Raw genomic sequence first — 26,369 nt, 5'->3', positions numbered from 1 at the left:
GAACAGAGAGTGTCTGTTAGAAATGAGGATGGCTTGGGCCCGGGATCCACCGGAGCGAGGATCATGGAGAGCAAGAATAGAATTGGGTCTACACAGACCCCTTCTGGACCTAAACAGACGTAGAGAGCTCTTTAGAGACTGTTTCGTTTTGTTTCTCTTTATTTCTAAGAACCGTTTTGTTTGTACTTAACTTTTATTTCGCTATGATTTTCAATGTACTAGCCTTGGATTATTCAATCGCCTTAAAATATAGACAATCCATAAAAACCTCTCCTTCTCTCTCTCTCTGCACATACACCCCCACCAATAACAATAACAATACGGCAACACACACACACACACACACACACACACACACACACACACACGAATGCCCAGCTTGGCAGCCTGGGAAGCCACTCCTAGCATTTCAGACCCCAGTTCCCTACTGACGCCTTTGGCAAGCATTTCCAGGACCCCTCTGGATGCTTTAATTTGTCTTGTGTTTCCTACACTTTTGCAACTTTTTCATTCTGTCTGTGTGTCTGGCACTGGATGCGGCTGAGTGCAATGTCAGAATGAAGAATGCAGCTTCTTGGGGCACCTGGGTGGCTCAGTGGGTTAAGCATTTGCCCCTGGATCCCAGGGTCCTGGGATTGAGCCCCACATCCATCTCCCTGCATGGTGCAGAGCCTCCTTCTCCCTCTGTTGCTACCCCCTACTTGTGCTCTGTCTCTCAAATAAGTAAATAAAAAAATTTTTTAAAGATTTTATTTATTTATTCATGAGAGACCCAGAGAGTCAGAAACATAGGCAGAGGGAGAAGCAGGCTCCATGTAGGGAGCCTGATGTGGGACTTGATCCCGGGACTCCAGAATTCATGCCCTGAGCTAAAGGCAAAATCTCAACCGCTGAGCCACCCAGGCGTTCCAAGTAAATAAAATATTAAAAAAAAGAAAAAAGAAAAAAGGCATGCAGCCTCTTTCCTTGCCCATTTGATGTGCATCTAGAGATTTATCCCCTTCCCTGCCCTCCCCTCTCATGTCTGGGCATGAATGTTGGCCCCACTGGGCTGTGTTTCTGAGAACTTATTCTCATCCCAGTGATGTACATTTGGGATGTTGGTGAGGTCCAGAGAATTCTTGAGATGTCTTTTGTGCAAAAGGTCATTTTATTAAAGCCCCAGGGGACAGGATCTGTGGGCAGGAAGAGCAGCTGCCCGGGGGTTGTGAGGAGTGGCTGATTATACACTTGGGAGTTGGGGGAGCTAAGGGAAATGGGAGGTGTCCAAAAGGACTTTCATCTGCTAAAGACCCTAGGATGCCGGGGGCCCTGGCTACTGCCAAGTTAAAGTAGTTTTTCCAGGAGGTCTGGGTAGCTTGGTGGTTGGTTCAGGTGGTGATCCCAGGGTCCTGGGATTGAGTCCCACATCAGGCTCCCTGCATTAAGCCTGCTTCTCTCTCTGCCTCTCTCTGTGTGTTTTTCATGAATAAATAAATAGAATTTTTTTTAAATGTAGTTTTTCCTTCTAGTAAGGCATTAACATTAAGACAGCAGGAAGCTTCCTGGAGGCATGTTACTCTCTTCCTGTCACAGGTCATTATCAATGGGCTGCAGGTCATAAAGGACTTTGATTTTATTTACATTCCCTTCTGCCTCTATTTCCCACTTCCCTATGGTGGAGAGGGTGATGTTAGGGCTCCAGGAGACAGAGCTGTGGCTCTCTGAATGTTAGGCTTTTGATAAGACTGTTTTTTCCTCGTAAATCACTGAGACATTGGTAAACTGAGGGAGCCTCCAGGCCTGAGGGGGTGTGATCTCTATCAGCTGACCCTTTGTTTTTCCTTCCCTTAGTTTTAGGGCAGCTGGGAGGCCTGAGGAATGTCACACATCCCTTTCCTGGAAGCTAGGGGTGGGGGTCAGCTTGTGCTTCTGCCTTCTGCTCCCTCATCACTAGGACCACGACCACCACGGGGCAAGGACATATCCCACTTCCCCAAAAGAAGATGCACGTTCATGATATCCAACCACCAAGAGAAGCCTCCACAGATTAAAACAAACAAAACCCGAAGACAGGGGTGGAGTCTGGGTCTCAGGCCGTTGGGAAGGAGGAGGGAGCACCTCTCTCCATCCCCTGAGGTCTGACAGGAGTGTGCGCTGTGTGGAGCCCCACGCTGCAGAACAGCCGTCAATGCCACGAGGACAGGCTGGTGGGAATCATCACCCGGGCTGAAAAATGAGGTTGGACAGAGTAAATTTGAAGTTCAAATTGGCTTTATTAAGTGATTCCTGAATCAGGCAGGTGGAGGGCCGCCCCAGCAGCTGCACACCGCAGAAGGTGTTTGCAGGTGGGGGTGCATGGTGAGAAGCCATCCGCAGAGGGAAAGAAAGGCTTGTCTCAGGCCAGGACATTGGCTTTCCTTCCAGGGAGGCAAGAACAGCGGGGTTTGTCCTGCAGGTGGCCTCACCAGAGCTGATAGGGACATTTCAGAAGGACTTCCTTTTTTCTTTTCTTTTCTTTTTTTTTTAATTTTTATTTTATTTTAATTTTTAAAAATTTTAAAACTTTTAATTTTTTTAATTTTTTACATTTGTTTTTAGTTAAGTTCAATTTGCCAACATATAGTATAACACCAAGTGCTCATCCCACCAGAAGGACTTTCCAAAGGTCATGCTCCTGGGAGAGGTGGAAACTATCACTGAATCGCCTTTGCTGTGCTGGGGGCCAAATGACTCCATTTAGGGCTTGATGGATGTTTCTTTTCTCTTCTTTTCTTTTTTTAACACCTGCAACCATATCTGCCATCCCCTTGATCTTGGATTTCCCACCTCCAGAACTGAGACTCACACGTCTGTGTTTTAAGACCCCTATCTATGGTATTTTATTTTATTTTTATTTTTTTAAATATTTTTATTTATTTATTCACGGGAAACACAGAGAGAGAGGCGGAGACACAGGCAGAGGGCGAAGCAGGCTCCATGCAGGGAGTCCGATGTGGGACTCGATCCTGGGACCCTGGGATGACGCCCTGAGTGGAAGGCAGATGCTCAACCACTGAGCCACCTGGGCGTCCCTATTTATTTATTTATTTTTAAAGATTTTATTTATTTATCCATGAAAGACAAAGAGGCAGAGACACAGGCAGAGGGCGAAGCAGACTCCCCGCGGGGAGCACTATGCAGGACTGGATCCCGGGACTCCGGGATCATGACATGAGCTGAAGGCAGGTGCTCAACCACGGAGCCATCGGGTGTCCCATCTACGGTACTTTATCACGGTGGCCTGAGCTGAGTCAGGTGGGTTTGATTCAAACAACACTTGAATGCTTGCCGTCTGTTGGGCTTCCTGGAAAAGCTGACTTCCCTGACTTAGGATGCAAGGAGCAATGAGGTAGCCCTCCTGAAAAGACAGGGCTCCAACTTCACACCCGCTCTGGTGTTCCGACTCCTCAGTAACTACTTGCTTGCAGGGGGGGAAAGCAGCCTCAGAAAGTTGATTACCACCCAAGCTCCAGAGAGAACTGATGGAGGTCAGTCTATTGAGTCAAGGAGCTAAGGGGGTCTCAGGGTGTGATACTGTGATTTATAATAAGGGATAAATATTGGTCTTTGTTCCCCTTCCAGGCCCAGAACTCCTAAAACCCTTGGAATTTCCTAAGTGGTGAGAGCAATAAACGTGTGTTTTGTTATGTTAATCAGTTGACTTTGGGAAAAGCCCTCAGGGTGCAGGCTGGTTGTCGGGGAGAAAACCCCGTGATTTGAAGCTTGCAACTTTCATTTCTACCCCCAGGCCGCTGGAGATTTTCACTCACCAATGGCCAATGGCCAGTGGTGTAATCAGGCCTCTGTAATGAGTCCTCCATACAAACCCAAAATGATGGGGTTCCGAAAGCTTCCAGTTTGGGGAAGACATAGAGATTTGGAGAGATCGGTGCCCCTGGCAGACGGCATGGGAGCTCCTCACCTTTCCCCATACCTGGCCCTACGCATGTCTTCCTCCTGGCTGCTCCTGACTTCTACCCTTTTATAATAAACCAGTGATCTAGAAAGTAAAATGTCTCTCTGAGTTTGGTGAGCCACTCTAGAGAATTGATTGAACCCGAGGAGGGGGTTGTGGGAACTTCTGATCTATAGCTCCTCGTTCAGAAGCACTGGAGATGCCCTGGGCTTAGGACTGGCCTCTGAGCAGGGGTGTGGGGGGCGCAGTCCTGTGGGGCTGAACCCTCACCCTGCGCGCCCACCACCATCCAGGCAGATTCCTCAGAGTGGAGTTGAACTGTGAGGCACCCACCGGTGTTGGAGAATTGCTCGGTGGTAAGGAGAAACCTCGCATATCGAACTGGGAACAGAATCAGACAGGGCCAAGTCAAGACGGCCCTGAATGAAAACATAAATCACTTTTGGGCTGTTTCCCAGATCCTCCAGGAATTAACTCGCACAGAGGAGCTTTATTATTATTAATTATTTCTTTTCTGAATAAAGTGAATTCTCAGAACATTTGATACAGTCACATTCTTAAATATCTAAGCAACTCAAAAACCAAAGCCAGTGATTTTTTTTTTCAAACCGACTGCGGTTTTTAGAAGGACATTAGTGTGAATTGTGAGGAACTAGCTGTTCTCATTAAAGCATAAGAATACTAATTGGCTTGAAAAACCTTCAGAAGATTTTATGTGGGAAACAAAATTGAGAATGAACTCAATTCTATTAAAAAATATCCCTGACCGGAAAGACGTGAAGTAAATTAGCAGTTACCTCCCAGTGATACAATTATGGATAATTTTTATTTTCTTCATTTTGCTCTCCTCTGTTTTTCAAATATACTCTAGATATGTATTATTTTTAGAATCATGAAAAAAATGTTAATGTCTCTTCTGATTTTTCAAGTCCATCTCAATAGCATCTGAGTTGGACTTGCTGTGCGGGTTCCCCCTGACTGGGTAGGGCACCGATGAGCAGGAACTTGATGTGGAGTCATGAGCTCCAAATGTGGCCCAGACGCAATGATCAAGGACTCGAGCTGCCCCCTCGAGACTCAAGGTCCTGGATCTGACCCTGGTTCTCTGGGGCTGGAGCCCAGTGTTGGTGAGCATGCAGGAGGATGAAGGCAGTGAGGCCACATGGGTCCTGAAGAGGTGAGTGCCCTAACCAGAGCTCAGGTGCATGGGCCCATCTGAGAGAATGCTGTGTGGCCAAAGGAGGACCAGTCCAGTCTGGAGGGCAGGAGGTGGACACTGGGGCCAGCCATACAGAGTGCTTGGCCCTAAGAGCCTGGAATTGAGAGCAGAATCAGACAGCGACACGTTGAGATGCTCCAAATGAAAAAAAATCGATCAGTTATGGGAGGTATGGGAGGGGAGTGCTGACTGACAGGGGAGGTGCTTGCTGCTTCCATGCTGGACCAGTGGATGTGGGTAAGGAAGGGCCCAGGAACTGACCGGACAGCTAGGAACCGGGGTGCGAGGGGTGAGCTCTGCACCTCCTGGGACTCCAGGGCAAGGCGCTTGTCTGCCCCCGGGGGCAGCTGACCAGCTCACACTCAGAGCACGGAGTTGGGACCAGTGGGCTGGAGGCTGGTGCTACCCCGCGTCCCCTGCCCTGACACGGTCAGGTTTTGGACACCTGGTTCCCAGGATGCCCATTCTCATTTTAGAATACAGAATGACTCATCTCCACTCCATCTTGTTGCTGATTGGGTTGCCTGTGATGTGCTTATTAATTATTGATAACTTTGTTGATTTTAAAATTGTTACTCCCTTTTAGCAACGGCAAAGTTTGTAAAAACACCCAATGAGTTTAAATGCACAGCCAGGAGACGCTTCGTTACATGGACCCACTGAGAGAGAAGGCATCGTACAAAAATTGTTTTTATTGCAACATCTTACAACACATCAGATAAATCCTCAGAAAGCATCACATATGAAGAAAAAAATATATACTTTTCTTAAAAATTAAGACATATATATACTCAAGACAAAGGCTCAAAATCTTACAGCACAATGAATCTCCCCCTAAGCTGGTTAAATAGTCTTTAACAAGAGGTTAAAACAAAAAAACAAAAACAAAAACAAAAAAATCCAAAAAACAAAAAACAAAAACAAACAAACAAACAAACAAACAAACAAACAAAAAAAACCAAGAGGTTAAGCAACAAGATGAATCATTGCCTGATAGAGCCTCATGGAGACTGGTGGCTCGTTTTAGAATCATGGTTCTTTGGACCAACCCAACCACTAGCCTCCAAATTCCAGTCGAGATGGAACAGGAGCCTGCATTTCAGATGATGGATCTGGGTGGTCTCAGCCATCTTCAAACTTAAAAGAAAATAGGGAACTTTCAGGTCATTTATCACTAAATGACAAAGGTGATTCGTACTTGTAAAACCAATATGCTATTCCTAATGTCTGGTCTTCCCAGATTTCTTAAAGCAAAATTCTCTTCATATCATTACAATGTAAACGTTAGCGACACTTAAAAACACCACAAAACCTTTGCTCTCAACACTTACATTGAGATGCCTCAGATAAACTACCATTTGATTTTTTCCTTTCTTTTTTCATTCATTTTTTCCCCAAAAATTCCAGTTAGCTGACATATAGCGTTGTATTAATTTCAGGCATACAATACGGTGATCCAACACTTCCCTACATTACCCAGAGTTCATCATGGTAAATGTACTCCAGTTGTTTTCTCAATAAAGAGGAAAATATATCATAAAACTGAAATTCCTATTTAAGACCAAAAAAAAAAAAAAATAAAGCAAAACGTTATATGATCCAAATTTGAATTTTACTCTAATGACAAATAATGTGTCCTTATTTCTCCCCCTTAAGAAAAGAAACATTTAGATATTTTAAACATTGCAAATCCCGATAGTGCGTAAGGATGGGGAGCGGTGATGTAAAACCAGTTGGAAAATATATTTTAAATGCCTATTTCTCAGGGGCAGTTTTGTTTTGTTTTGTTTTAGATTTCCCTTTGGGGAAAGAGTAACACAATTTTCCACATTTTTTTTAATTTGAGCGGATTTGAGAGAAATTCATTCCAACTCAGAGGATGTGGGTTTCCAATTTAGATTCTGTTTCAAATAATGATTGAGCCCCTGCTGTCCACCAGACAACATCTTTGGTGCTTCCACATACATGATCTTTCTTTGATGAACTTGATCTTGTTGAATAGTGTCAAGATCAGCATAGTATGCTCATGTTACATTAAAAAAATATATTTATACTGATTATATTAAGGGCATCATAGCTTAACTATGGTCAAAACCCATACAGGGAAAAAAAAAACTTTCTAATTCATTTCTCTCTGAAGATATACAACAAAATAAAATGGAAAGTGCATGACAGCCCATCCTGTTTTTTTAATTAATTAATTTTAAATTGTATTCATATATTTATTTTACCCATTTATTTGACCCTGTTTTAGATGAGACACAACTATATTTCAGTTGAATTGCAGTCACTTAAAACTTGAAGTAGAAATATCTTTTCTGAGAAAAAAAAAAAATCACAAAAACCAAACTTTCAAAATCACCAAGTCTGGAAACTAGGTTAAGTAGTGGAATTGCTGGGTGTTTGCTTCAGGGACTCAGGCAGCATTTAATGCCACCTAGTGACCAACCCCAGCATGGCAGCTGGATGAAAATGTGCCTTTGCCTCCGAGGGAGGTGGGGGTGGATCCCCATGATTTCCTATTTCTGAAACAATGATAAGAAATTATTTAAAAAAAAAAAAGAAAGAAAGAAAAGAAAAAAAAGAAAAGAAACAAATTATTGTTTTCCAGGCAATAAGATACTATCTAAATTAAATAAACAAAGTGCATGTGATATTTCCACAAGGGCAGGCTTCTGTTCCCTGACCCACTTCAGGCGACATTTTCCCAAAGAAGCTGGTAAAGGAAGGAACAGGATCTTCTCCTACTGACCCAAAGTATATCCTTATTTCAAGTGATTCAAAGTTAGTTGAGATATATGATATTGTGCCACTGGTTTGTTGATGTAAAATCCAGGCACATTCTAGATGCTTCCTCACATTCTTTCCTACATACCAGTCCAGGGCTGTTTCCTAACAGATCAGGCCCATCTAGTAAGGTGTCATTTATCAGAGATGTGGGGACAACTGTCCGTCCAAATGAATGCATACGCCGTGGCGAGGCTGACTCAGGTGGCTTGGATGATGGGTTCCTGCAGCAACAGGAACCCTGACCCCGGGTCAACTTTGTCATGAAAGGTATGGAGTTTGCTGGTTTTGCTGAGACTCGGAAGAGAAAACAGAGCCGCAGAGATAATTAACACCCACAGAACAGCCAGCAGGGCCCAGGGGCTGTGCAGAGCACCGGCAGGTGGACACTCCCTTCGAGGTGCTTACTGAGCACCGATGAGATGATCATTTCCTACCCTGTGAAATATCTGTTGACTGTTTCCAACTCTGGGTAAAGAGTCCAAGACTTCAGTGGTTTAAAGGCAGAAGGGAAAGAGCGTGTCAACAAGCAGAATAATTGAGGGAGGGGCAGAGATTTTGTAATTGCTCTAGGTGTGAAAATTGGCATCTCACTATTTAGCAGGAAAAAAAAACGACTCTAGCAAATGAAAGGACTGGAAAAGTAACATCAAAACTAGGAGCACAGGAGTCACAGAAAACACTTGCTAAAAAAAATAAATCCTAAATAGGCTAATTAACTAAAGTTACTGGTTTTGCATTATCGACGGATTTCAATTATCCCAGTGATTTGTGTGTTCAGTGGCCACAGACAATCAGATATCACGTGCAACAGAAAATCAGATCTGGGGCCCTTGCAAAATGCCAACAGGAAGCCCCGCCGATGGAAGTTGCCACACCCTGAGTCTGAGTGAGTTCCCCACAGGTGGGTTGAAGGCTTGCTCCATCTTCCCTCTACCAGTCCAGTTTCAGATCTGCCTTGCTCCATACATATTTTCCTCCTCGCTTTAGAAACATCTTTTCATCAAATCCACTGAATTTTATAGCTTCCTCTACTCCAACATCCAGGATAGACTTGGAAGGATCCTTCCGCCCATTCTGACAGTTCAGGAAGCGCATCTAGGAAATCCATGACAGAAAGGAGTATAATTTATTCCATGAAACTCAATTCTGGGGATTAATCCAGAGTGGTTTTTGATATTGCACTCATTTCAACAAATATTTATTGAAGGCCGTGGGCCAGATGCTATTCTGAGGATGCCGACCTCCTTGAACACCCTTCCTCTATCCAAGTTGCTCACTTTAACATGAACACATTCGATCAATGTAATGCATAATAAGCTGAATTATACGCATGCCACAGCAGGTGCATGTTCCTCCATTGGGGGGGCGGTGAGTAATGTTTAGGAAACTATAAGCTGGAGAGACCAGTGTTATATAAGCACAGACCCATGAAACAGGAGGTGTATCTGGGAAATTGCAGGTAGGTGATATTGCTGGAGTGAAAAGCGCTCGTGCATGAATACATAGGTGTGAAGTTAACAAAAACCTCTTTCAAGAAATGGAGGGGGAGGGATAAAAAAGGAAGTACAAGGCAGGCAGGCGCCAGGCCAAGAAGAGTCTTATACACCCTGTTAAGGGTCCCAGTTTTTCTCCTAACTTAAAGGCCTTACAGGCAGGAATCAGGTCTTCACACTTCTGCCCCACCGTGTCACTGAGCATCTGTAGTAATACTTGTGGAACCAAAATGTTCTTTAATTACCAAAAGCAAATGTCGGTTCCACTCTGTTTCTGGCAGTTGTGTGGAGACCAGAGAGTCTGTTGAGGAGCACGGCAGCATTGGTCAAAATCCCCAGCCAGTCATGACACTCCAAAAATAAAAACTGGACCGCCCGGGGGGGCTCAGTCAGTTAAGCGCCCAACTCTTGGTTTGGGTTCAGGTCACGGTCTCAGGGTCGTGGGATTAAGCCCTATCTTGGGGCTCCAAGCTCAGCGTGAAGCCTGCTTGAGATTCTCTCTCTCCCTCTCCCTCTGCCCCTCCACCTCTCTCTCTCCCTCTCCCTCTGCCCCTCCCTCTGCCCCTCCACCTCCCTGTGCCCCCCTCCTTGCACATTCTCTGTCTCTAAAAATAAAATAAAAATAAAAATAGACAAAGATAAATTCTGTTTGACTTTTCCTCTCTACCTCGAACCAATGCACTGAACACTAGAGTCCTTGCCTTCCCCCTTATGCCCCATAAAGAAAGTTCATAGTGACCAACACCAAAATGGTTATGAAGCATCATTGATTGATTTTAAAATAGTAAAATACCAAAAGTCAAATAAATATTTCTCAAACACCAAATTCCATGTATACATCATTAAAGTCATTGTTCTTGTTGGAATCTATCTTCCTTTCTTTCTTTCTTTCTTTCTTTCTTTCTTTCTTTCTTTCTTTCTTTCTTTCTTTCTTTCTTTCTTTCTTCTTTCTCTCTCTCTCTCTTTCTTTTCTTCTTTCTCTCATATTTTATTTATTTGAGAGAGAGATAGCAGGCACGAGCAGGGTGGGAGGCAGAGGTGGAGGGAGAAGCAGACTCCCCTGCTGAGCAGGGAGCCCCACATGGGACTCGATCCCAGGACCCCGGCATCATGACCTGAGCCCAAGGCCGACTCTTCACTGAATGTGCCACCTGGGTGCCCCTGGAGCTCATTTCTTAGGAACAGGTCTCTGAATGGACTTGTTTGTCCTGTACTAGAACTATTGGCAAAGGCTTATGAATCGAAGTACCCCCCCGCCCCCCAAAAAAAAAGACAAAGGAAGGGGAAAAATTAAGTTGTTTTTCAAATTTGTGAAGGATGGATTTTCTTTTTTCTTTGTAAGGCAGAGCGGTGGCAACAATATCCACGGCTTTGGGAGAAGAGCTGTAGCTGCTTCTCAGCAGAGCCAAGATTTATCAGTCAGGGAATAGGCTGGCGGTATCAGAGGTATTGAAGGTAATATGAAGTGTGAAGGTGATGTGAAGTCCTCCCAGGCACCACCGGTTCCCGTTGCTGGAGAACTTCCAGCCCACGACAGCACGACAGAGGTCTCTGCAAAGTCAGCTTCAGGGTGACCTCCATGGCTCCATGGCCTGGGGTTGGTGCGGATACAGGAGCCTGGGTCATACGAAGTCCTGTCTACACGGCTAGCTCAGACCCGACCCAGTGAGATAAGGGCTCTATAATAGTGATGCTAATCTGTGACAACAGAAGTAGGAAATGCTGGCTCCAAAGATAACCCGGGACCGGTTATGCTCAGTAGAGCTCAACACTGGGATTGTTGAGCTCTAATTAATTTTAATTAATTAAAAATTACTGAATTTTTAATTAAATTAATTAATTTTTAAAAAATCTTTAAGATTCTTTTTATTTAAAAAAAAATTTAAATTGGGGATGCCTGGGTGGCTCAGTGATTGAGCGCCTCCCTTCGGCCCAGGGAGTGATCTTGGGATCCTGGGATGGAGTCCCACGTCGTCAGGCTCCCTGCATGGAGCCTGCTTCTCCCTCTGCCTGTGTCTCTGCCTCTCTCTCTGTGTCTCTCATGAATAAATAAATAAAATCTTTGAAAAAAATTAAATTGTATAATTCATTGCAAGTACTTACATACTCATCCAGAATAAGGTAGGAATCTCTCATCTGCAAAAGAGAAATGACACACAAATTTAGTTTCAAGTGTATTTTTCAGTACGTGGGTTCAACGATCTTGGGGTGTTTGAATGTGTGTGCTTTATTCCTTCTGGAGTCTACACTTCTTGTATCGCCTGAGTGTCTTTGGGTATGTCCCCTACGGGGTGGTCCCTCTGTCGGTGCCTCCATCCCCACCCAACATACGTCTCCAGGGGCATCTGTCCGTGTCCACTCGGATTCCAGCAGATGCCAGCAGGCTGGCTCTCTGCCCCACGCTGGGAGGGTCGCATGGTGCTCAGAGCTTCTCTGACAATGAAATCTCCCCATTTCTTCAAGCGATGGGAGGGCCCTGTTCCTTATTTAATCTTCCCAATGGATGATCCTACACTGAATTCAGTGAATACACTGAATGTCCCCCTCTGTCAATGCATAATGCTTTCATGCTATTACCTGAGAGCTCACCTGAAGATCTTAATGTGACTCTCATTACCTGTAACCAGTTGTATCTTCTACAGGTATATGGAAGGTGGACCCTCTATAGGAAGCTATAGTGGTTCAAGATTGAGTCCTTGGAATTGCTCCCGCTGTGGGAACAGTGGGCGGACGCCTGGTCCAAGGAGCTGAAGCTCTTTTAGCACCCCTCCCATCCTGCTCGCCCAACCCTCTAAGGGAACAACGTGTGGACCCCTCTGGGCTAGAGAGCTCCCTGCTTGGACTCAATCTCAAGGTGTCATGATGAACAAGGCAATGTTTGCTTCATACAACCTTCTGGTTAGACTCGGGCACCAAACAGGACACCTCTTTGTGGCGGTCTAAGAATCCTTCAAATTCTTCATCGCTGATAACAAACCGCTGCGCTTCCCTCAGGGCATCCTCTCCAGAATTCTCCCCCTCAATCAGAAGACATTGGAAGACCTGGGACACAAGGAGGGTGTTTGTTGTGCAAAGAGCCTCCCATCATTTTCACCCCAAACCGCGTTTCCCCAGACCCAGCTTCGTCTCTTCTGAGCAAAGACGACTCCCCTGACTAAGGAACCATCTAGAAAGACGTTGCTCTGGAACCCCTCAAAGTCAGGAAGTGCAAACCGTCTGAAAATATATTTTTTTTTATTATTTATTTATGATAGGCACACAGTGAGAGAGAGAGGCAGAGACACAGGCAGAGGGAGAAGCAGGCTCCATGCACCGGGAGCCCGACGTGGGATTCGATCCCGGGTCTCCAGGATCGCGCCCTAGGCCAAAGGCAGGCGCTAAACCACTGCGCCACCCAGGGATCCCCCGTCTGAAAATATAAAACCAGTCTGGTGTATGTTTGATCTGGTCTGATAATCCGATGTCTTCAGACCACCAAATACCAGGTGTGCATTGCAGGAAATATGGACAATACAAAAGCATCAAGAAAATGAATCATTTGTGATTCCCAAACCAAGAAATGAATATTTTCAGTATGTTGTTTCTGCTGGCTTCACTAAACCCTTACTAAGGCCTCTAGGCTATGTGGTTTATTTTTCAGTTAATATACAAGGACAGTTTCCAAAGCCTTTAATAGTCTGTCAACATTCCCTTAAGTAAACAATTGTGTGTGTGAATGTATTATCCCACCATAAGGAATACCATCATCCGAGAAGGAAAAACTCTGTCCCGGGGACCCGCTCCTGGAGGGACCAGGTGGCAGCTGATCAAACACATATCCAGCACCAAGCCTGGATCTGTAGGGTTTTCATGCAAGGGGAGGATTATATATAGTGTTTAATTAGAATTAATTTTAAAACTCCCTAACCAGTGCCTTCTTTGCTCACTCTATTCCCTTTCCACCTTCCTTTGGCTCCCAGTCCCTTTAACACCTGTCCCTGCAGACCCTGGTCACGTGGTACTTGTATCATTTGCCTTTGTGGGTGTCAGCCGCTTGGGAGGGGACACCCTCATCATTGTCCCCACAGCACCCAACCCCAGTCCAGGTGCAGGGTGAAGAGGGATGCCTGGCAGGGAGGTTGGAAGAGGTTTCCACACAGGCTAGAGGCCCAACCTTGAATGTCAGGTGGGTGAAGACACACATGAGCTTTTTCCCTCGAGACTGTGGTTCCAGAATCCACCAGCTCAAATGGAGCTTGAGAAGCAAAATGGGCTTGGAGGCGGAGAGGGTGGTGGGATTGATGAGGAGGTCAGGAGGGGTCTGCTCTGTCTTCACTAGAGCGAGCCTAGGGGGGACACCGAGCTCCCTGCTCACGAATACCACGAGGTCCCTTCCCTGCCACGCGTGCTCATGCTGGTGTCCTCCTGACGGGACCTGCAAGCCCCGAGGAGGCAGCCCTGGGGACCAGACACCTGGCTCAGGGGTGCAGGTTCTCATCCGTCTGCAGCTTGCAGACAACGGTGATCTGACGCGAAAACTGCTTTCCTAACAGGCAGGCGCTAATCTGCCTCCCTCTAGAAAACTCAGGATTTTGAACCAGCAATTCTGGAGCGAAGCAGCAAGTGGAAGCCACAATCACAGTTGTAAGATTGGAGAAGAAAGCTCTGAGATAAAGGAGCTATGAGGCGAGGCGCTCCCAGCAAGCCAAAGCCGGGAAGAAAAATGTGGATGTAAATACAGAGAGAGAAGGTGGAAAGAGAATGAGGAAGACAGTAACAGCAAAAGAAGTGGAACAGAGATGGGGTGTCAGGGAAAAGGAGCGGGACAGGTAGGTGGTTCTAGAAGGAGGATCTAAGAGCCCGGAGCCCAGCGTCCAGCCCTCGTCTGGCCCCCTCCTGGACCACAGCCTCCGTTCCTCCCACATCCCTCCATCGTCAGCTTCCCTCCGGTGCTTCCGGGGTGGGGGTGCAGGTCCGGGGGTGCAGCTGCTTTATAAGCAGCTCCCTGAGTTGATTCTAAAGAGCAGCCATGGGTAGGACACTTCAATTTACCATTATTTGCAGGTGTCTGCACCTTGTGGGTGCTAGATATAGACATCTCGAGTTTGAACTTCAGATTTTAAGGAGCTGATAGAGAGGTTGGTCTTAAAGCACCGATCTTGGCAAATAAACTTTGCTGCAACTTAAAAATAGTGTTGCCCCAATATCTTCTAATAATCCAATGAAAACTGTATTAACAGAACGTATGGAGACCAGATAGCCATTTATGAATAAGCCAACAGCTTTAAGAAGAAATCCAGCCTTATTATATTTAATAGATAAACACAAATTAGGCTTTCTATGGGCATAGTCTTCAGAACACCTCCAAGCACTGACTGTATCTTTTTTTTTTAAAGATTTTATTTTTAAGTCATCTGCACATGTAATGCAGGACTCGAACCCACAACCCCGAGATCAAGCCTTTCACGCTCCACCGACGGAGCCAGCCAGGTGCCCCCGACTCTATCTTTTGACTTTTACTCCCCCAATATTCCAGAAGGGAATCAGTTCCAGTTTCTAGAAGGGGAGACTGAGACGAAGGGAATGTAAGTAGTTGGAAGTTTAAGAGAGCTGGAGGAAGGACCAAGGCCCGGGTTTCCCATCTGGCTTGGTCACTCCGGGGTTTCAGCGTCACAAGTGTCTCCGGAACATTATCTGAGTTACGCGCAGCAGAAGCGACACGGCACTTACCTTCCAGCGGACGGGGTTCAGGGCTTTAATCTGCTCCCTCATGTCCTCGTCCACGTTGAATCGATTGATGACAGAGTTGATTTTGAAGGCCACTCGATAATCTCTACACCACGTTCTCAGTTTCTGGAGGTTTTCCACATGGTTTTTCTTTCCTTGCCCACGGCCAATGAGGACATTGACTTGCTCATCAAAGCTGTCACAGGAGATGGCGAGGATGTCCAGGTATTCACCTGAGGGACAGTGAACACCTTTAAGCCTCGAACACCATTCAAGGACCAAAGCTTTTAGGCCGTTCATATCTCTTTGTGATAAAACACATCTTGCTCGTATCTCAGGGTTTTTTTGTTTTTTGTTTTTTTTTTACAATTTTTTACTTAAATTCAATTTGCCAACATAGTATAACACTGAGTGCTCATCCCATCACGTGCCCTCCTCGGTGCCCGTCACTCAGCTACCTCACCTGTATCTTATTCTTAATGTTTAAAAAGACTTTTCCTTGTACCCACAACACTCCATGGAAATGTGAATTTTACTTGGCACTTGTTTAAATAATCTTGAAAAAAAATACACATCACGCATGAGGTGATGGAGATAACTCATATTTGACCATTCTAAAATGGCACCTCTGTATGTGTGTGAGCATTTATTGGTATATTTAAATGAGTCATTTTTTAAAAGATTTTTTTATTTATTCATGAGAGACACAGAGAGAGGCAGAGACACAGGCAGAGGGAGAAGCAGGCTCCATGCAGGGAGCCCGATGTAGGACTCGATCCCGGGACTCCAGGATCATGCCCTGGGCGAAAGGCAGATGCTCAACCACTGAGCCACCCCGGGATCCCAAACGAGTCCTTAGTTAATTGCTGCATCACAATTATGTCATTTCTGAGGCAATAAGTATTTTGGATCTATGAGCATTTACAGGTTTGGCAGTCTCTTTTGCTCATCATATAAATAAAATTGCTCTGCAGAAAAACTTTAATATTTTTGCCAGGTTCTTTGGCTTCTTCTTGACCTCTCTTCTATGCTGGCGTCACCATCTAAATGTTTGTAGAGGGACAGGCACCTGGGGGGCTCAGTCAGTGAAGCCTCTGCCTCCGGCTCAGGTCACAATCTCTGGGTCCTGGGATCAAACCCCGCATCATGCTCCCTGCTCAGTGGGGAGTCTGCTTCTCCCTCTCCCCCAGCTTCTCCCTCCCTGCATGTTTCTGTAACATCAATTTCTCCTCTGCCTTTCTTCTCACCCCTTTCATTTCCTTGGCTCATCCACCTGCCTCTCAAGCACAGACATTTTCAGCCACCCACCCCCTTCGCCGGCTATGTCCTCGACATGGACGGAGTCTGAGTTTTCCTCACTATGGTGACTGCAGAATTGCCTGCAAAGTTGATTCTTCAAACCCCTCCAATTATAGAAAGTAGGGGGTCCTGAGACTCTTTAAGCAACTATGACCAGCTGTCCTAATCAGAGAGACATTTTAAGTTCAACGTAGAGGCCAATCTGATATTACCCACGTGTACGCCCTCCACTTCTTAGCACAAATTGGAGAAAGACTGATGTGACGGGTTGTCCTGAACTCTGAACCGTGAGTTGCAATCTATTAAGCAGATTAACAATAAACTAATCATCCTAATTAGTCTCTCGTTTCTCCAAGGGCAAGCACTTGTCTTTTACCTGATTTACAGGCTCAAAGCAACGAGCACAAACTGGACCCAGAGAAAGCAACTGACTATTATTTAAAACAACTCAAAATGCCCTAAAAATTGATCTTAAATAAATTCCTGATGGTTTATCATCCTGAGAGAACTAACTGAGTGCGTGGTCTCTAACCCAACCAAGAACAAAGTTCAAAGGTAAAATAGACACCTATCAGTTATAGTAAAGCCTTGGTTGGTGTCCACATCAGCTGAGAATCCGTGTCAATTGCTTTACTCTGCTAACTCTCCAGCTTCTGCTCTGTGACCACAAGACCTCTTCCTCCTTCTCTCAGATTTTCTGGTAGGAGCCCTTGTGATGAGAGATAGCGAAGCCTATCTGTTGGCTCAGTCCATCCAAGTCTCCAGAAGAGCCTGCCTGGCCCTATGAGGGAGTGTTGGCCAATCGCTGCATGTAAGGCGACCAGAACATTCTATGTGTCTCCCACTCATGAAGTGTCCATGCCTGGAGCAGTGGGGCATGTTATATCAGCTCATCAAGAGCTGTTGGGGTCATTGAACAACACTCACGATGTACCTGGTTTTGTTGTTGGGAGTCCTGAGTTTCAGCTGCCATGGATGGGAACACAGCAGCATGTGCCTAAGTGACCAGCCTCACAGGAAAGCCTCAGACCCTGAGGCTCACAAGATCATTCCTAGGCAAAAGCATTCCTGACATGTCCCCATAGGTCACCGCTAGAGAGAAAGCACATCTTGTACGTCCTGGAAGGGAAGGACTTAGAAGCCTGTGTCTGAGCTCTCGGGACCCAGGGATGCATGTCTTCTCCTGCTATTTCTGCACCGTATCCTTTGCTCGGATGGACCTTAGCCACGAGCCTCGTCTGCTCCTGAGTCTCATGAGCGCTCTTAGAAAACTGCCAAACGTAGAGAGACAGACGGTGGTTGCTCCAAAATGGCTCTTCTGGTCCCCACAACACACAAACTTAGCCCTGGTCCTATAAACCAGAGGTGAGAAATTGGAGGCAGATAGGCCATACAGTTACACGTAAATGTTGCTATGGTTTTCCTGTGTGACATCTAATCCCATTTCAAATTATTTGCAAATATTTAAGGGGAGATTTAACATAAAATGTAGATTTCTGAAGTGTCTTTAAGAATTTCAGACTATGGAGGCCCTAACCCTACACTCCCATAGAGGATAAATGTCCATGGGAGCTCAGGACTAACTGCTGTCTGCGTGTCCACTATGAACCAGGCAGGGTGCTTCCCATTCTTCATGGCCTCACACCTGCTTATTGTCTCCCTATGACTGAAGTGGGTTTTTCTTATGCTCCTCCAAATTCACTGATTCCCATGGCCTTCCCCATGCCAGCATTTGAGCTTCTGACCCTGGATGTGGTGACCCGGCGGGGCCTCCTCTTCACAGCACAGTGGTGTGCATGCAGAGCCAGTGTTGGAGGAGGAGCATTGCTCAGGGACCCCCTCAACACCCAACCATTATCCCTTGTTCACATTGTCCCCTAAACTTTTCTTCCCCCTCTGAATCTGGTCCCCAGACTTACGTAGAAGCTTCTGACCCTATTTCACTAAGTGACTCCCTTCACAAACGTTTTTATTCTTTTTTAAAAATTTATTTTCGGGGATCCCTGGGTGGCGCAGCGGTTTGGCGCCTGCCTTTGGCCCAGGGCACGATCCTGGAGACCCGGGATCGAATCCCACATCAGGCTCCCAGTGCATGGAGCCTGCTTCTCCCTCTGCCTATGTCTCTGCCTCTCTCTCTCTCTCTGTGTGACTATCATAAATAAATAAATAAATAAAAAGTTAAAAAACATAAAAAAATTATTTTCCTTATTTGAGAGAGAGGGACACAGAGAGAGACAGAGAGAGAGAGAGAGAGAGAGAGAGAGAGAGAGACAGCAGAGGGAGAGAGAGAATCTCAAGCAGACTCTGCACTGAGTGCTGAGCCTGATGCAGGGGTTAATCCCACCACCGAGGATTATGACCTGGGCTGCAGCCAAGAGTTGGACGCTCAACCCACTGAGCCATCTGGGTGCCCTGGATGTTTTGGTTCTAACACATTGTCTCGAATCTTCCCTGATTCACCTTTGTCGGAGGGGCTACACCACCCACATCCACAGTCTTCCCTCCCCATGCCCATTTCTTCTCCATCTCGGGAGGGGTATTTGGTGAGAGGCTCTCTGTGAGCAGCCTCAACAGGGAGTAGATGCAACTACTCTTTCAGTGATGTCAAGGCTCAAAGAACTCATACAAAGTGAGAACAGAAAATTGTGCTCTAAGAGGTTATCATCGTCTCCTGAAATGACGGTAATAACAACAGCTCTTATTTCCCACTGCTCCCTAAATTCCAGGTATGGTCTAGGGATATCACATCTATGGAAACTCGGCCATAAGGGACCTCCACGGTCTTAGGATCGCCATCCTGGCCGTGGAGCCAAATCCCTTGCAGCCTCCCAGGTCTGTCTGTCCACGTACCACAAGGTTCTGGGATTCTGTCCCCACGCAGATCTTTTGCTTAGATTTCTTCAGCAGCCAAATATGTAGCCAAAGGTGGGAGAGGCTGCTTTAGTCCAATTGCTTCATTTAGGAGACTAATACAACAATAGCTCCTTTCGTATCGAAATATTAAAGGTCAGTAGCACGCAATAAGGGAGCGGCTGCAGAGCTGTGTCAACACTCCCTAATGCCTTGGCCTCAGCTTCCTCTAAACCGGGCTGCACACCGTTGTTGTGCTTACTGATACTTTCTGTCACCTGTCCTGCCACACCCGTTAGTCAACACCTATAGGGCTCTAAGTATAGAGCCCGCAGAATGAAAGCCTCCCGACTGCCTGCATGGCTTGCACAGGGATTGGAGTTCGGTGTCTCCCCCCGCCCCATCACCTCTCCCTGCCACGAGCCTGGCCTCAGGCTCAGGATGGAAGGAATCCGGGACCAACGGTCATAGCAGCCCCGACTACAGCGTGATGCCAGGTGGCTCACCATAGTTCTGGAACCAGCGCTCCCGGATCAGGCTCCCGTTGCTCACGATGCTCACGCTGGGCAGCCCAAGCTCCTCTTTGCAGAACCTCACCAGCTTGCCCAGGTACTCGCCCCGGTCGTGGATAAATGGCTCCCCGCCTGAGAAGTTTATCTTCTCCATCCCTGCGGGAGGCAGACCACAAAGCTTAACTTCTGTTGTTTGTTTCCCCACTGCCCAAATACCCCTCACTATTTTCATGACAAAAGGAATGTTCTTTCAAAGTAATGAAAATGAAATGAAAGTTGCCCATTATCCCCTGCCCCCCCTCGAGCCCTGACTCCCCATGCTCCCCATGGGGGGTGTTGGGTGGGGAAGGGACTATCCATATACATAACCCGGGTCTGACTTCTCCCCTGCTTTAACATAGATGCTCTTAGTGTAGGGGATCGGTTTTAGAGATGATACACTTGCTTGGGAGGCAAAGGGAGAGATGGGCGAGACAGCACAGAGAGGTGCGGAAAACCGCCTCGGCTCCCTCCAGAACGTTCTTGCGGGGCCCTCTCAGCCCGAGACAGCCCTGCGCATGGCCTAGGGGCGTCCTCCCTCTCCCACAGGCTGGAACCCCCTCAGCGTGGAACTCCCGCCCTTGCCTCCCTTGGTGTACTCCCTTCTTTTGGAAAAGCTGTTAGCAGTTTCCTGGGGGAAAAACAAAACAAAACAGAACAAAAAAACACAAATCAAGATGAGGATGTCTAGGTTCCAAAATACATCTGTGACCAACAGTTTGGCCAGGTAAAGTATTCTGGGTGAAGTTGCTGTGCCTTGGGAATTTCGACGGCGTTATTTCCTGTGCTCTAGGTTTTAATGTTATTGCTCAGAAGCCTGATAACACTTTGATTTATAATCCTTTCTAAGTGCATGGGTTTGTTTTTTTTCCCCCTTCCGGAAGCTTTCTTTCCAGTGTCCCCAAATGTCAGGGTGATGAGTCTCAGCAGAATCTGTCTCTATTCATTGTTCTGGCCACTTGGCAGGTCCTTGAAGGAAAAAATACAGTTCCTAGGGTGCAGGAAGTTTCTCATTCTAGGGGTTAGATAACCCCTAGGTCTTCTCCAACGTGCTTTTCTCTTCGGGGGGTTCCTCTAGCTGGTCTGCGGGGCTCTGGCTTGTAACCACCACACCTTCCTGCTGTGTCTCCTGTGTCACACTTTCCCAGGACCTTATCTTTTAGTCTATCTATTAAAATTCTAATTTTAGAAATCCCAGTTTCCGTTCCCCAGACTCTCCCATATCTTAGTTTCTCAGCATAGCAGTAGTGCTCTTTCTTAACAAAACTTTCTCTCATCTATCCGGGGTTATCAGTTAGGGAAGTTTTGAAGTGTTTCCTATATTCTCCTTGTTTATTTGTGGTGGCGTCTGCCTTTTATTTTGGTGTTTCTATTTGTCCTTTCTTACTTGAGGGAAGCATAAAAGAGTGGAATGGAATTTCTGTGATTTAGGAAGAAACCACTTGGCTGGAGGGTTTTGCTACAGAGTGACAGAGGGAGAGACTGATTTAGCCACTGGATTATGCCCCGCAGGCTGGGAAGCTGTGGTCTTTCCTCTAGGCCATTCTATCCTGCTGGAGAAGACTCTCAATCTCCTGCTCGCTGCAGCCCCTGCTGCCTGCACCCAGGACGTGGACTCTCACACCCAGCAGGCCAACTTTCATTCCTTTGTGGAGCTTTCTGTCTCCCTGCTTCACCCAGGGTCCCTGAGCACAGCCTCCATGGGCCAGATCCTTCTGAAAATAAGCCTCCTGTCACCCATAGGGCTCGGGGAGGGGCTCCCCCGTGGTGGGGACAGCAGCGGATCTGCCTTCAGCCCTTGTCTCCCTCCTGCCTCCACCCCCGACTTCTTGATGAAAGCTGTGCGTCTGCACGATAAGAAGGTTCTCGTCTCTGAAACGTCCTGCATTCCCCGGGGCCGCCTGGGGAACCAACCTCTTGTAGCCACCGCCCTGCAGACACATGCTGAAGACGTCCAAGTGCCATCAATCAGTTTCAATCACTGGGTGTTGATTTGTTTGTGGGTTTGTGGGTTTGTGCCCCTCCTTTCAACGCTGTTGCTGAGATTTTAGTGGAGCGGAGGGAAGATTGGAGGGAACGGGGACATTTGCTAGAAGGTCCAGGGTATCTTGAAGTTTAGAACATATACACTGTCATAGTGGAGTTCATTTTTTTAATTAATTAATTTTTAGTGGAGTTCATTTTTAATTCAGCTCACTTTGACTCAGTTGACCGAGTCTTGAGTAGGTTCTCCCTGCCAGGGGAGCCCTCAGAGTGAGGCATTTCCAGAATTCAACCTTCCATCATTAAGTAACTTGCTCCTCTAAGTGAAGTTTGAAATGCCTGCTTCCCTGGGCCCTGAGGGTGCAAAGCCACAGCACCAGACGGACAGCTTATTCCAGATCGGAGTAGAGACAGAAGCCACTGCGCTTCAGAGACGGCGAGGAAAGGACATGGGGTGGCAGGCCACAGAGACGGAAGCACGTGTGAGCATCGGAGCTCAAAGGAAGAAGCAGGAGGCCAGTAAGAGCAGCAAACAGACGTGGTCACAGAAAGGAAATAATTAGCAGCACCAACCAGACTAGCAGAGAGGGCTGGGGAGCTGATCAGGGGCCAAACAGTAGATCATGCCATAAATTTCCCTACAAATGTTATTTGTCAACATCCATTCAACCCATGGATGGTACATTACTTGGTACCTACAAATGGTAGGTGTGTTACTTGGTACCTACCAAGTAATGAACGCTGTGCTCATTACTTGGAGATTTAATTTGTGCAAACTCCTTGTAGCACGGCTTTTAAAATGCTGTCCTGAGTCAGCTTCGAGGTCCCAGCTGAAGGCTGGTCAGATCCTCTTCTTGAGCAACCCCAAGCACCTCATCTAGGAGGCTCCCTCTGGGCCACTGCACTCTGCCCTCCGCCTCCCAGGGCCAGATCTAGAGAAACGGGGATGCCCCTGTGCCCAGAGCTCGCTGAGCTCACTCCCACTAGCACTCGCTAAGCAGACTTTGCCTCCCTGTCACTTCCTCCCTGTGAAAACTACAGTGAGGAGGTCACATCCACAGTCCCTTCCTGCCCCCTGCCTGGCAGCAAGTGGTGCTCCCCCCAAGGAAACAGTGAGAGCCAGTTACAAAACCCTTCCCAGTTTTTCTCCCTTGATGGGCATCTGGCCTCTCCACTCAAGGTAACGTGGCAAAGGCAAGCACTGAATCCTGAAACTAATCCAGCAAGGAAGGAATCCATCCTGGGTTTTAGTTGCAGAAATTGAAGCTCAGGGAGGTTCAAAGATTTATTCGAGATCATAAGGCTAGGAAAGAAACAATGGAGCTAGAATGGATGCCCAATCCGCACGGCCTTCCATCCTTGTCAGTGGGCTTGCCCCTCGTCTCTGCTCGCCTGGAGCCACCCGGCTTATGGCAGACCAAGCCACATGGCTTTTCAACACCCTCTTTCTCTTTCAGGTGTGTCTACAGCTGGACACTGACCAGTGCCATCATCTCGCTATTGAAATCCAACATGCTCTCCATGGGGGCCCAGTGTGCCATGGCTGCAAACAGTAGCCTCCTTGGTAGTGTATCCAGCCTGTTGATTGTATGGGTTGCCCTAAGGGACCTTGGAGACAGCCCTTTGTGGTCGACTTCGAGGTCTGACATCATGCTATCTCCAATCTAGGCTGCAGACAGGTATGTGAGGTGCCTTTGGGAAGCCCCAGGGCACAGTAGCCAGGGTCCACATTGGCCAAGTCATCATGTCCATCTGTACCAAGCTGCAGAACAAGAGCATGTGATTGAGGCCCTATGCAGGGCCAAGTTCAAGTTCCCTGGCCGCCAGAAGATCCACATCTCCAAGAAGCGGGGCTTTACTAAGTTTAATGTGGACGAATTTGAAGATATGGTGGCCGAAAAGCGGCTCATCCCAGATGGCTGTGGGGTCAAATACATCCCTAATCGTGGCCCCTTGGACAAATGGAGGGCTCTGCACTCATGAGAACCTTGCACCACCTGAACCCTACTCATGCCCACCAATAAATCCTGCTTCCTGTCTGTCAAAACTAAAAAAAAAAAAAAAAAAAAAAAAAAAAAAAGAAAGAAATCCAACATGCTGGGAGCCTGCTTGTGTGACAATGATCATCATCCAATGGAAACATCATTATTCCCTAAGGTGTGGTGAGATAGGGTCAGATGAACCAGAGGAAGCGAAACAGTACAGGCCAGCGGCCCTTGATGAGTTTGAGAAGACGTAGAGGGGACGAAAGGAACAAAAACTGCTTATAGGTGTGTAGGTAAGATCTTAGACGAGCAAGGCTTACTTCACGATGATGTTAACACCCAAGGAGCGATCACAGATCGATAACTGATGCTCCCAGAGGCTAAATTCCATTCAGTCATCTCTGTGTAAAAGCCGGAGAGGTAAAATATTGTAGAAGCCTCTTCCACCAGAGTAGTACATTTTCATTTCAAATGTAATTTACATTTAGATTTGCGTGTTCAATCATCACCAAAATAGATTTTCCTCCGTCAGCCAGCAATCTCCCTTACGAGGCATACGACCTACGACCTACGTTACACCTTGATCGCTTTAATTAACTTTGACTTTAGTTACTTAGAACTGAGGAATCATTATGTAAAGGTATTAATTATAGCTATAGTAGTTTATACTCTATTTAAAAACACATGAGCATTCACCTACTTGTGCCATGAAGCCACTTTTTGAGATTGGCATGCAAGTGATCTTGATTATCTACACTTTAACGATTGCAACACTGCTACTCAGAAAAGTTAAATGTCTTGACAAGTCTCGTCAGCGTTAGAGCGGGACTCTTGCAAGTCAAGAGTCTTAAGTTCTTTCCATGGCACCAGACCTCCCTCCCTTCATTATTTCATCTATTAAACCATCTCTCCAAGAACATTTATTACCCTGCTATGATGTCCTAGATATCCTGGCAGGCACAGAGATACACGGCATGTTAACGTTCAACCTCGGAACTCAGACTCTGTGGGGATCCAGGTATTAAAAAATAAAACAACAGAGGGAAACATCACGGTATAACTTAAGAAGGGCTAGGGATCCCTGGGTGGCTTAGTGATTTAGCATCTGCCTTCGGCTCAAGGTGTGATCCTGGAGACCTGGGATCAAGTCCCGCATCGGGCTCCCTGCATGGAGCCTGCTTCTCCCTCTGCCTGTGTTTCTGCCTCTCTCTGTGTCTTTCATGAATAAATAAATAAAATATTTTTTTAAAAAGTGCTAGAATGCACCTTTGTAACAAGCACCAAGGGTTGCAAATGAAGGAGAGAGGGCATTCCAGAAAGAGAGGACGGCATGACTATAGGCTTGATTTGTGCAGGCGCTGGGGGAGATGTGCCTGTAGCACAGGGCACTTAAGTCACCAGGATGGAGGAGCTTCCTGTCCCAGTGGGGACACCGAGACAATTACAGGGATCACAGCAATGCAGGTGAGCCCACTGAGTTGGGGATCCCAGCGAGGCGGGTCTGTATTTGGATGAACAGCTGTGGATGATGGAGCAAATGTGATGGAGAACAAAATAAGTCAGATCCAAGGGATGGTTCAGAGGTTAAGCTCTGCTTTCAGCTCAGGGCCTAATTCTGGAGTTCAGGGATCGAATCCCCAACATCATGAGCTGAGCCAAAACCAAGAGCCAGACACTTAACTGACTGAGCCACCCGGCCGCCCTTCACACACTGTAGTTCTTAAGTCAAAGACTTTGTCTTTGGTTTCACCTTTCCTCATTAACGATTTCTGGAAAGCCCCAATCCATCCGTGTTTTGGATAAATTCAGAGAGTGGCAACTTTCCCAGCCTGTCTCTTGGCAAATGCTGGCCACCCTGGGGGCCTGGCAGGTGCACAGACCTCTGCTGACACGGAGGCTACGGGAGGGATGGGTTTGCATCCCTTACCAGCTGCGCAGGCTGAGTCTGGTTCCCCTAGGCGTGCACCCCAGGCTCATCCTACTCTTGCCTTGAAGGACAGGACGGGACGCCTCCCAGGTTCTGCAGGAGCTCTCCCTCTTGTGCATGCGCCCAGCCAGTGGCTGTGCCCTGATTCCCTCCTGGGACGGGGGACTCACCGGCTTCCTGCAGCAGCCGCAGCCCTCGCTTGGCCTCAGCCAGGGGCAGCACAAAGGACGTCTTGGCCGTGTGGAAGCAGAAGCCACACTTATAGTTGCACTGGCGGGTGAAGTGGTAGTTGACGCTGGTGGGGATGGTGGGCTGGTCCAGGCCCTCCTTTGCCCCCGCTCTGCTCTCCGGCAGGAGCCCCCGGGCTCGAGGCTGCGGGCTCTTGCCCCCTGCCAGCCAGAGCACTGCCCTGAGCCAGAAGAACCAGGGGACCAGGCTGCTCCATAGAGAGCTCAGCGGCTTTTGGAAAGCGCTCAGCAGCTTTCCAGCAAAAGCGATGGGCACGAGCATCCACATGGTGGCCAGATGCTCTGAGGTAGCCCTGCATCCTGGAGACTCAGTTTATATGTCCTGGGGTGGCCTATTGCACAAGCAGGATGCACACACCTCTGACTGCCTGTCGGCTGAGC

At 47.1% G+C, this 26,369-nt stretch overlaps 1 protein-coding gene, 1 long non-coding RNA gene and 1 pseudogene across 3 annotated transcripts; 2 read left to right on the top strand and 1 right to left on the bottom strand.

Moving 5' to 3' along the window:
- The first annotated feature begins 699 nt into the window (after positions 1–699).
- LOC119877147 lies at positions 700–23,867 on the top strand. Of its 2 annotated transcripts, none has more exons than XR_005371991.1 (4): positions 700–710; positions 2,969–2,974; positions 5,134–5,138; positions 23,656–23,867. It is a non-coding gene; the product is annotated as an uncharacterized LOC119877147 (long non-coding RNA). The 2 variants fall into 2 exon arrangements; XR_005371990.1 differs by having other exon boundaries at positions 23,628–23,867.
- RSAD2 (radical S-adenosyl methionine domain containing 2) lies at positions 5,829–26,369 on the bottom strand. The gene is made up of 6 exons (XM_038560698.1): positions 25,911–26,369; positions 19,801–19,962; positions 15,149–15,378; positions 12,332–12,481; positions 11,543–11,575; positions 5,829–9,041 (listed from the first exon to the last, which is right to left on the bottom strand). Exons 1-6 carry the CDS (start codon positions 26,254–26,256, stop codon positions 8,877–8,879), a joined length of 1,086 nt encoding a protein of 361 aa, XP_038416626.1. The 5' UTR covers positions 26,257–26,369; the 3' UTR covers positions 5,829–8,876.
- Positions 23,323–23,449, top strand: LOC119864019 (annotated as a pseudogene).

The sequence above is a fragment of the Canis lupus genome, chromosome 17, assembly GCF_011100685.1.
Source record: "Canis lupus familiaris isolate Mischka breed German Shepherd chromosome 17, alternate assembly UU_Cfam_GSD_1.0, whole genome shotgun sequence".
NCBI classification, from domain to species: domain Eukaryota; kingdom Metazoa; phylum Chordata; class Mammalia; order Carnivora; family Canidae; genus Canis; species Canis lupus.
This window is presented reverse-complemented; position numbering and strand designations above follow the sequence as displayed.